Raw genomic sequence first — 10963 nt, forward strand, 5'->3', positions numbered from 1 at the left:
AAAGAGGGAGCTCTTCTTAATATTTTGACACCAAAATCATGTCGATACACCTTACCGACTGCGAGTAAAGCCACCCACGCTTTAACTTGACAGAGTGTATATATATCTTTGAACACCGCAAGCGGAAACCCAAGATGTGCGTATGTTAAAAGCGGCCCTTGAAAAAAGGTATGGTAAAATTCAGAAAAATTTGGGCTTCCGAATTACCTGGGAAGAATAATATCCAGGCGACCGATATTTTGGCCGTTCCTATACTGCTTTACACGTTTGGTGCAGTAAAATGGAACGTCGGAATTGAAGCAACTTGACCGAAGCACAGGCAAGATGATGACAATTTATCGAAGTCATCATCCTAGAGCTTCTGTGCCTCGTATATACCTCTCTCGAGAAAAAGGGGGTAGAGGTTTGTTGAGCTAAGAATGTCTTCATCGAAGAACGGTTCTAGCCACAGCCTGCCCAGTTCTAAAAAGCACAGATTCCCTAATGCGACTCGTACACCAACATGAAATCGTCAACGTTGCGGCGTTTCTCTACCGAGCCGCAGATAGGGTAGCAGAGGAGCTTAGTCTCCCATTTGATTCCAGTGACACTACACATAGCCTAGCATCGTTAACACCTTTAGTGCTTAAAAGCCGTGTACAGGAAGCAAAACATTCGCTTCTACTAAAGGAACATGCTGACAAGCTCCTTCATGACAAATTCTACGGCATTATACGTAGAGAAAAGCTATCGATGGATCTATCTAATATGTTTCTCAAATCTACTGTATTAAGATCGGAGACGGAGGGATTTCTTTTTTCATGTCAAGACGACGTTATAGACAACTTTGTTTACCGTGAGCGCATAATGAATGTACGTGTAGCCGATACCAACTACCGAGCGTGCAAGCAAGAGCCAAAAATGATTGGACATGTTCTCAGTGGATGCTCAAAGTATGCACGCTTCGCCTACATAGAGAGACATAATGCGGCTCTAAAAGTGTTATATTAACATCTGCGGCATTTCTATTCGTGTTGATCTAATGCCCGTCTTGCCATACGCCCAGAGGGAACTGGAGTCCATTGTAGAGAATGATTAGTGTAAGATCTACTGGAATTTCTCGTTTTCCATAACTCAACGTATCAGTGCTACAAAGCCTGATATTGCCCTCCAAGATCTAAAGACCAAGATAATTTACATGATTGAATTCTCGGCACCAGCCGATGGTAATATCACGGCAAACGAGGAATATATATATATATATTTTTTGTTTTCTGAAAATCTAACTTTTTTATTTTTGGCTTAAGATTTCTTTTTTTTTTTTTTTACTTGAAAATTAAACTATTTTGTTTGAAACAAATTCTTTTTATTGGCGATTCATCATTATAATTGAAAATTAATTTCTTTGGTCCAAAATCTAGCTATTTTCTGAATTCTATTTAGTTCAAAATTGAACTATTTAGTTAAAACTTCATGCACTTTCCTGAAAATAACTTTTTTGGTATTAGATTATTTATCTTCTTAGTGACAAGGGCATCCTTCTTGTTCGATGATAACTCAATTGACAATCATTACGGGAGAAAAGGAGATAGCAGATCACAGTGCGCATGCCCCCTTCGATATAAGAATGGGCTTCAAACGTGCAAGTCTGACAGTAAATGTACAGTTACCGCAGTCGAACCTTGAGACGCTTTGTACAGCACGATCGGTCTCCTTATTATTACTCCGTGTCGCAGCCTAGTGCATCGCACCACCCCCACCCCCTCCACTTTTCTGTTCTCTTAGGATCAGGATAGTCCCAGATCCCGCTGCAAAATGCCACATGTATAATGTTAATGCACAAATCAAATTTTGTAACCTGTATTGTCATTCATTCGCCGCTGCTGAAAGCGTTTGCCAGTCATTTAAGTGCAAAGTTCGAAAAACAATGCTAACACAGCAATTGTTTATGTCATTTTCTTTTAATTTGCAAACATATGGTTAAAGAATTATTTTTTGTTTTTAATGAAGAATTCGGTCACTGCTTCAATATAGCAGTGGGTTGCCATAGTGTAATCCGTGATGGAATTTAAGTTCCCAGGTCAAAGTGGTGACTACCTTTTGAACTTTTTGCGACGATGGAGTTAATGAACGAATTTTTCATATAGACGAAGATCATAAAATTGCAATCATTATGCATCGCGGTTGCGACGGATACGATGGTGCAAACAAGTTGTTGCTCGCTTTACAAAATGTCGCGCGGCGCAGAAAGGCGACGACTCGCTCGTCCTCACCTATGCCTGTCGCATTCGAGTGTCGTCTTCGACAGGCGAGAACACTCGTTTTTGATATCTCTGTCCTTTTTCAACATGAGCGAGACTCATTGAGATAAATTTCTTTAATTCTTTATTTAATTCTCGAGTACTGTAAATTTGGTTATAAGTATAGGTGATTTAAATTCACTGCTCCAAAGGATAATAATAGTCACTATATTGTTCTTATAAGTTTCTTCTAGGGCAGATACCCATTCAATAACTAAAGTTAAACATAGAAAGCGGTCGTATGTAGCTGATAGCTTGAAGGAAGGGTATGCAACCTCACTACAAGAACGATAATGCTTTACTAGCAGGACCATAGTTACTTTTCCTTTTAATGCGGATCATCAAATTTAGCAATAGGGCACTAAATGAGCCCTAAAGTATAGTGCAAAGAAATATTGCCCAAGTCATTTTTCTCTATGTGTGGCCGTGCTAGTTTAACGTTAGGCTAGCAGGACCACAGGTCCCTGAAAAACGATTGCCCAAGTTATTTTTTTTTGCTATGTATGGTCCTGCTAGCTTAACGTTGAGCTAGCAGGACCACAGGTTTTTTTTTAAAAATGCGGAACATCAAATTTGGCATAGGGCATTAAATGAGCCCTAAATTATAGTGCAAATTAATTATAATTTATTATAATCTGTTGTTAATTTCATAGTAGGTTGACGATAGAAGTTAAACATTATTCACTACAATCCTAACTATATTTTCCTTTATAATAGCAAACGAATGGCGCTTTAGGTTAAATTTTCACTTTTTTAACAATTATTTAAACAAAGATTGTTTAAAAAAAGTTGGCACAAATTTCTACTACATATTTTGAGTCTTAAATGAGCTTGAAATTATGTACGGTAACGTAAGTAGTTTTTTTTTCTGATTTTACTAATTGTAAAAAAATTTTTTAACATTAAAAAATGGTATGCTTATTTTGAGAGCCCTAAATGAGCACTAAATTATAGAGCAAAGAAATTTTCAGAATTTTTTTTTTTTCTAATTGTGGTTCTGCTAGCTTAACGTTAAGCTAGCATGACCACCGGTTTTTTTTAATTAAATAAAGAAAAATAGGAAAAAAATCAATAATAAATAAAATTTGGAAATGGGGCAACAAATTAGCCCTATATCCCTTAAAGGTTAAAATCTAATAATTAAAACTCAATAAAAATTTGAATTTAATTAAATCACTTAATTAATTAAATCTAATTATTAATAGGAATAATAATTCAATTAATAGTATTTATAATTCAATAAATATCAATAATAAGTAATTAATTTAATCTACAGTAATAAAATGTATGATGTTAAGAATTGAATTTAATTAATTTATAATGGGAATTGATCAATTGAATACAACTCAGTAACTGGAAAATTCAATAAGTGTAATAAAGGTTTCAAAATACAATCAGGTTTAATAAAGATGTAATGAATATTCTAAATGAACGTTTTTTTTACATAAATGTTCAACCGAATCCCGTCGAAAACGACACTTGGATGCGACGGGTATAGGTGAGGACGAGCGAGAAAAAATCTGTTTTCGTTCCGTCCTTCTCTATTCAATGGCCTGTGCCGTCGATCAGTGTCGTCGTCTTGACACGCCGCGCGACATTTTTTAAAGCGAGCAATAACTTCCAAAAAATTCGTCCATTAACTCGATAGTTGCGAAAAGTTAAAAAGGTAGACACAACTTAGACCTGGAAACTGAGATTCAGCATAGTTTACACTGTGGCAACCCACTGCTATATTGAACCAGTGACAGAGTTCTTCATTAAAAACAAAAAAAAATGACATAAACAATTGCTATTTTGGCATTGTTTTTAGAGGTATACAGTAAAATGACTATTGCAACCATTTACAGCAGTGGCCACGTAATGACAATACAGTTAACAAAATTTGATTTCAGCATTAACATTATACTTATCGAATTTTGCAGCAGGATCTCGGACTAGAAGGGGAACTTGTGGCGAAACTAGTGCTCACGATTTTGGGAACTTTTTGATCTGCGCTTGCGTCGCTCCGGAGACAAGATACAAAATCATTTGATTTTGATTAAAAAGAGACATTATGAATTCTGAGTTTAGATAAAGAATATGTTTTTTTTTATTACAATGATTAATCTCGTCTCTGTCGAGTTTCTGAATTTTCTTTTAATTCTCAAAAATGTGATTCAATAATAAAATCACTAAAATTACCAAAAATAAATTAGGATTTTGTTTTTAAAGTCAGACTTATTAACGTTTTTTGCAAGAAAATCATAATATTTTTTCGTCTGTCACTCCAAAATTCAATTTTAGGATTATGGTATTAGACGGATGAATTCAGAAAGAGCTATCCATGCGAAGAACAATTAAGACGCTCCAACTTCATGTCGATCAACTGAATGCGTGTGAGAGTGTCTAACCTATCAGACTTCTCTGTTCTTTCATACTTTCATCAGGGCTCTACTTCATAAACGAAACAGATAAAAATTCGGAAATTTTCACAGAATCTCTGTATTGCGTCCTTCTAACGTGTCTCAGTTTTTGAAAAAAATTGTCAGAACCATTTAGGCGTTATGCTAAAATATGTTACATTTTCAATACCTTGGGATAGGCCTTACGTGCATAAGACGCGACTTTGGATTTTACATATCTCAACTTCGAAATGGTCAGCCCTTTTCTAACTAAAACAAACTTTATTATTATATTTTTATTCTTTATTAATTATATTTATCATAATGATTAAATTTGAATATTTATATAATTTAAAATGCGCGCGCTAACAGTAACCAATAGGGTTGCGGGCGCGATGCAAGCTCAGTTCAAAAGTTCCCAACATTGGGAGCACTGGGTCAAAATAATCTAACAGGCGGCGCTCTAATCAGATAGTCTGAATTTTGTATTGACATCCAATGCAGATTTTAAAAATTATTGTTAAAAAATAATTAGTTTGCGAGAAATTTACAAAAAGTATTTTGAAAAATGTATAGCTTAGTGAATTTGGTAATTTCTGAAAAAGAACGTAGACAAATTTCATGTGTTCCTCGTATTTCCTTTAAAATGTGTAATTACTTAAAGTGTAAATGTTTAGAAATTCTTCACTCTATAGTTTAAACTATGTCATCGAGGTCTTAAATAATATTAATCTACTTATTATCTACATTAATAATTTTAACAATAAATTGTTGTTTTTTTAAACCCTAACCAATAATAAAATCAATAATTTTAATAAATTTTAAGATTTTTTCTTATTTAGAATTGTTAGTCGAACTAACTCTTATTTTTTTCTGTTTATTTGTAAGCAGTATTAAGTTTTAAAATATGTTTCTTCTTTCTGATGCAACTTAACGCAAAAGCATACAAGGTCGATGCAGGAGGCTGCCAAATCGGGTATTTTGAACACGAATTTAGCCTCAAAAATTGTTTATCGTTAAAGAATATCAATACTTACACTTCCACATGAAGACTTTTCAACTTGTTCAGAGACAGAACCTTTCAATTCATCAGCTAATCCACAAGAACAGTCTTTACAAGCCCTACGCTTTCCAGTTGTGCTACAAACTGAAAGTTGGAAAAACAATTCATTATTATTTGAAATATATTTCTTCTTGTTCTTTTTAATATAAATAACACTTATATTAATTGAATTTCGAAACGTTTAGAGGGAATTATTTCGTTGATTACCTCTCAGTGAGGATACATCTGGTTTCGCTATGTCGCTTTCGTCCAAAAGATCATCTTCATCAATTAAATTATTATCTATATCATCGTCCAATTTCCAGACATTGCCAGAACTTTCTGCAAACGAGAGTGGCACGCTAGAACCAATCTAAAAAAATGATCTTATTTAAGACTGATTCTTATTTTGATGTACTGCTTAAAATATTCCTTTTACGTCTAGCGGCATCAGCATAATTAGAAAGAATAACTAATCATCAATAAAAATTTTTAAATCGACAAGTTAATTTCTGTGCCAAATACTCACACATACAATTTTCCTAGAATCTGTGTGTGATTATAACTTGTAAGCATATAAATCCAGAATCTTTCTATGTGCTTTCTTATGTAATATTCTGTAAATCAATATTTATTTTATAGCACTGTAATATTTACTAGAATTAACGAATGAAATATACTTAAAAATAATAGCTGCACACATGGGTCTACGTTCGCACGCCTCTACATTTATAAAGGCTTTTAGATGATTTTTAAATGCATTTAGAAACGCTTTTTAGAAATTATTCTACCTTATTTCTACGGAGATATCATGTGAAAAGTGAGTGCACGTTTTTAATCGTTCGGTTTTCAGGTACACTTAAATTCCTAGATGGTACTGTATATCTTATGTCGTTTTACCAGAAATTGAATGCGTCTTATCAGAAAACAGTGTTAACTACTAAAACAAAAACTATGAGTGAGATTTTTTGTAGGTCTTAAGGTCTTCATTAATTAAAAGAATAAAACGAACTTACTGGAAAGTTCATTTATTGAAATTCTGTCGTTTCGGCTAACACTGCGTGCCGTTATCAGAGAATCTAAATAAATAATATATAAATAACGATTTTTTCTTACAAATAATTACAAATTTCTTTTTTAAAGTAAAAGAAATAAAAATTATCTGTGCTTATTATCTTGTAAAAAACAAGAATATTTAATTTTGGAGTAAAACATCTGTCAACACATTTAAAGAGATTGTTTCATGAATTCTGTTTTTCTTTTACTTTCTCTATTTCTGATGTAATTGTGACAGATATTTATATTATGTTTGCAAGAGATTGGCCTACTGACCCTCATTCGATACTCAGGTATCAAAGAGAGAGGAGCTGTTCGTGGGTGCTGTCAATTTCTACCATTTAAATTTTTCTTTCCTTGATAAGGGTACTGTACGAGTACCGAAACGTTGGTAATGCAATTTTATTTATTTTTTTATTTTCATTTTGAATGTTATTTTATTGTAATTTGATAATAATAAAAATAAAAAAGACGAAAGAAAGAAACAGAGAAGGAAGGGGATGTTGTTGGCTGCTCTCTCATTTTTCTTTCCTCTTTTTATTTTTGTCCGAATTTTTTTTTCAGATTACAATAGGATTTTTTGTTTTTGTTTATTAGTTGTGGTACAAATTTGGTCGTTGGTTTCTTGTTTTTTTAACAGGAGTTTACATCATCTGTCAATAGTTTAATGTCAATTTTTAAAAGTAATAACGATGTTTGACACCAAATTAAATTAAAATGTACAAAACACATATAACAGGAAAGCCTCATAAAAATTGAAGAGGCTTTTTTTAAGAAACTACATCTTAATTAACGGACAAATCCTTACAATGTTTTTTGGACAACGACGAACATATAGCAAAGTAGACACGAGACATACATTAAGGTGGTAAATTCATTAATACAGAATAAAGGCGTCATTTAAAGGAACCGCGAATAAGGAAATCGCGTCAGAGCAACTGGAATTTTAACTTGGTTTTGTTTATTTTATAGTACTTTGATATATTTTGTTGACATTCATGATTTCTATCTGTAAGTTATTCGAAATATTGTTATATTCGTTTATAAAAATGGATTCTATTATGCATCTTTTATATGTATTTTTTTCTCTAATAAGAATTTTAATAATGTTGAAATCAAAATAATGGTTTAAGGAGGAACCATCGCTACTGCCGAGATCAGTCGACTACCCAGTCGTAATACATACACTCGTATGACTTACTGAGTTCAAATCTGGCAAAATTGTGACCATGTCGCCGGCGAGATGAATCAACGGCTGACTGAGATCTACATTGATTGCGCCTCGCGATGTTGCCAGATTGCGATAGTCAACGTTCAGAAGCGCAAGTTTCGTGATTAATTATTTTTGTTCATGTATATGTAGGAACTAAATGGTTAATATTATTTTTGCACCTCAATTTTGAAATACTTGTTTTTTATTTAAAAAATTATCAATAATATCTTAATGGTGGTTACTTAGATATCACTCAGTAAAGAGCTCAAAAACGCGATCTCTCATAAGACGCTATGTTAAATATGACGAAATTAAAAAAGTTAATAACTTATTTATAAAGTACCCTAGGCTTCTGAGATTTTAATTGAGTACTTTTGGTGATCATATTTAGATATCGTGAAAGTTTTGTTGAAATGGTAATGAAAATTCTTTTAACGATGGTACCTCCTTAAGTTCCAACAATGTCGTGAAAGACCTGTATTGAAATGTCCAACTCTCCAATATCTTTCAAGTTCTAAAACTCTAGTTTTTAATCTTCTACCTGTTTCGCCAATATAAACTTTTTTACAACAATTACATTTAATGAGATATACAATTCTAGCCCAATTTTCGGTACTATCAATTTCTTTTTGATTAAGTAAATTTTTTTAAGAGTTTTGATTACTAAAATAAACATTTATGTTTAATTTTTTTAACGATCCTCGCAACCTTTCAGAGAGTTCTTGAACATGCTTGACTCTAAAATTAAATATTCTTGTTTTTTACAAGATAATAAACAAGGTCACTTTTATTTCTTTTAATTTTCTAAAAAACAAATTTGTTTGTAATTATATTTAAGAAAAAATTATTATTTATATATATTATTTATTTAGATTCTCTGAGAAAGACACGCAGTGTTAGCCGAAACATCAGAATTTTAATAAACGAACTTTCCAGTAATTTCGTTTTATTCTTTTAATTAATGAAAACCGTAGGACCGACAAAAAATCTTACTCATATTATATAATTTAGCCGGAAAATTGAATTTTTTATTTTTAATAATATTTTTCAAGATCAAAACAAAAACTATGTGACTTACCAAAAAAATAGTTTTAAGAAAATTTGATAAACATTTTTTCAAATACTTCATAAAACTTTTTTTGTATCTCGAATAGTTTTACAGAAAAATAGATTTTTTCGAAAGCATTTTTTATGGATAATACCAGAATCATTGGTAAATAATGGTTGTTAATTTTTATCGTGTTGACAGATTACGACGATGACACGGCGACAGACATTCAACGAAGTAAAATCTCAACATTTACGAAAATATCGAGATTGTTCAAAAACCGCGAAAGACAATTTTTACATGAAACCAATACCTTGTCGTTGAGATATGAGTGTACACTGAAAAAATTTTGGGCGAGCTGCTCGCCCACGTGGTAGAGCTGCAACACCAAATGTATCGCGCGCTGCTCGCCTACAGCTTGGTACACATCTTCTCTCATATTGGGCAGGCTCTGTTCCCACATTGGAACAGCTGTAGTCTCAACAGTATTGGTGCAGTAACGTTCCTTATAGACGGGAGCCCGGAATCCCCACGCTGAGTTTCGTGCGGAGTTGTAGTATATAGTTTATTGTTTTCGCGCGACAAACGGATTGTGCTTATCATACGAGTGTGTTAATTTTATTTTTCCAACTGATGACATGGATGACTTCCTAGAGAGGCATGAATTTATTCATCTGCGCGATGTCTTCAAATGTAGGTAATTTATTAATAAATAAGCTTGCCTTTGTCAAGAAACGCGTGCACATAACCTATAAATTATAAGGTAGAAATTTAATATTGATTTTGTGCAAAATCTTCTTTGGTTCATAATCCGAATCCTTTTAAATTAAAATTAAAATCTTATTTGTTCGAAATATGAACTATTACGTTTTTCATTCACAATTGATATTTTTGGGTTGAAAATTGAACTTATTAGTTGGACGTCAAGTTATTTTGATAAAAATTAATTCCTATTAATTGATAATTAAAATATTTTATTTGCGCATGAAAATACATCGTGTTTTTGTGTGAAAAATCAATAATTTAATTGTAAAAAAGTTGAGAATTCATTTTTTTCAGTTGGAAATTTACCTTTTTCAGTTGCAAATTCAAGTGTTTTGTTGTAAATTCACGCACTTTGTTGCAAATTTTTGTTTTTAGCACAACTTTAATCTTTTTGGTTAAAATTAATCTTTTTGGTAAAAAAAAAATTATCCTTAGATTTAGTTAAAAATGAATCTTTTTTATTAAAATATCAACTACTAAATTTTTCGTTAAAAGAACTGAACTTTATTTTAAATTTGAGAGACACGTTAGATACAAAAAAAAATTAACAGTTTACTCTTATGGTCTCCAATTTTGAAATGTTTTAATTTGGTTTCTTCAGAACATGCAAAATTGTAAAATTAAAAAGCAGAGGTGGCTAGAATTCAACAGTTTATTTCGAAGTCCTGCAAAAACACTTTTACTACTAAAAATCCAAAATTAAAAATGTACGAACTTGAGCGATTCAACTTTAAGTTAATCATTAAATCCTGAATTTTATTCTCTGCTTAAATTTGAATCTGCAATTGATAAAGTTCAATTAAAATTATTTTATAAAATATAATTGAAAGTTGTTTAATTTTGAACAATTTTTGGAGAGAAAAGTGTCTCTAATGTTCAAATCGTAAACGGTGATTTTGACTGTTCTGAATTTAGAGGTGGCCAAGTAATAAAAAACTTTATTTTTTTAATTATGCAATTTTAAATGATAGTGCTTTAAATTGGAACCAAATAAACTTCAATTTTTTATAAATGCCATTCCAATTTTAGCCTTTTATATTTCGAAATTTTTTATCTATGAAGGATTTTAATATAGAATTGCGTAATTTGAAAAAAATTAATAATTTCACGTTAGAATAGAGATAACACCAGCCTTACGTGAAAATATATTTGTGTTAAATTTGATTTTTTCGTACTCTG

At 31.8% G+C, this 10963-nt stretch overlaps 1 protein-coding gene across 4 annotated transcripts in view; it reads right to left on the reverse strand.

Annotated features, from left to right (window-relative positions):
- Window positions 1-10963, reverse strand: part of LOC117182096 (anamorsin homolog) — an 87036-nt gene that overhangs the window by 43042 nt on the left and 33031 nt on the right. For all 4 annotated transcript variants that reach the window (XM_033375124.1, XM_033375123.1, XM_033375127.1 and 1 more), the window contains exons 3-4: window positions 5931-6075; window positions 5698-5807 (exon numbers count right to left, since the gene is read on the reverse strand). In XM_033375124.1, coding sequence (XP_033231015.1) covers window positions 5698-5807; window positions 5931-6075 — 255 coding nt within the window. The remainder of the gene's footprint in view (window positions 1-5697; window positions 5808-5930; window positions 6076-10963) is intronic.

This window comes from Belonocnema kinseyi, chromosome 10 (assembly GCF_010883055.1).
Source record: "Belonocnema kinseyi isolate 2016_QV_RU_SX_M_011 chromosome 10, B_treatae_v1, whole genome shotgun sequence".
Taxonomy (NCBI): Eukaryota; Metazoa; Arthropoda; class Insecta; order Hymenoptera; family Cynipidae; genus Belonocnema; species Belonocnema kinseyi.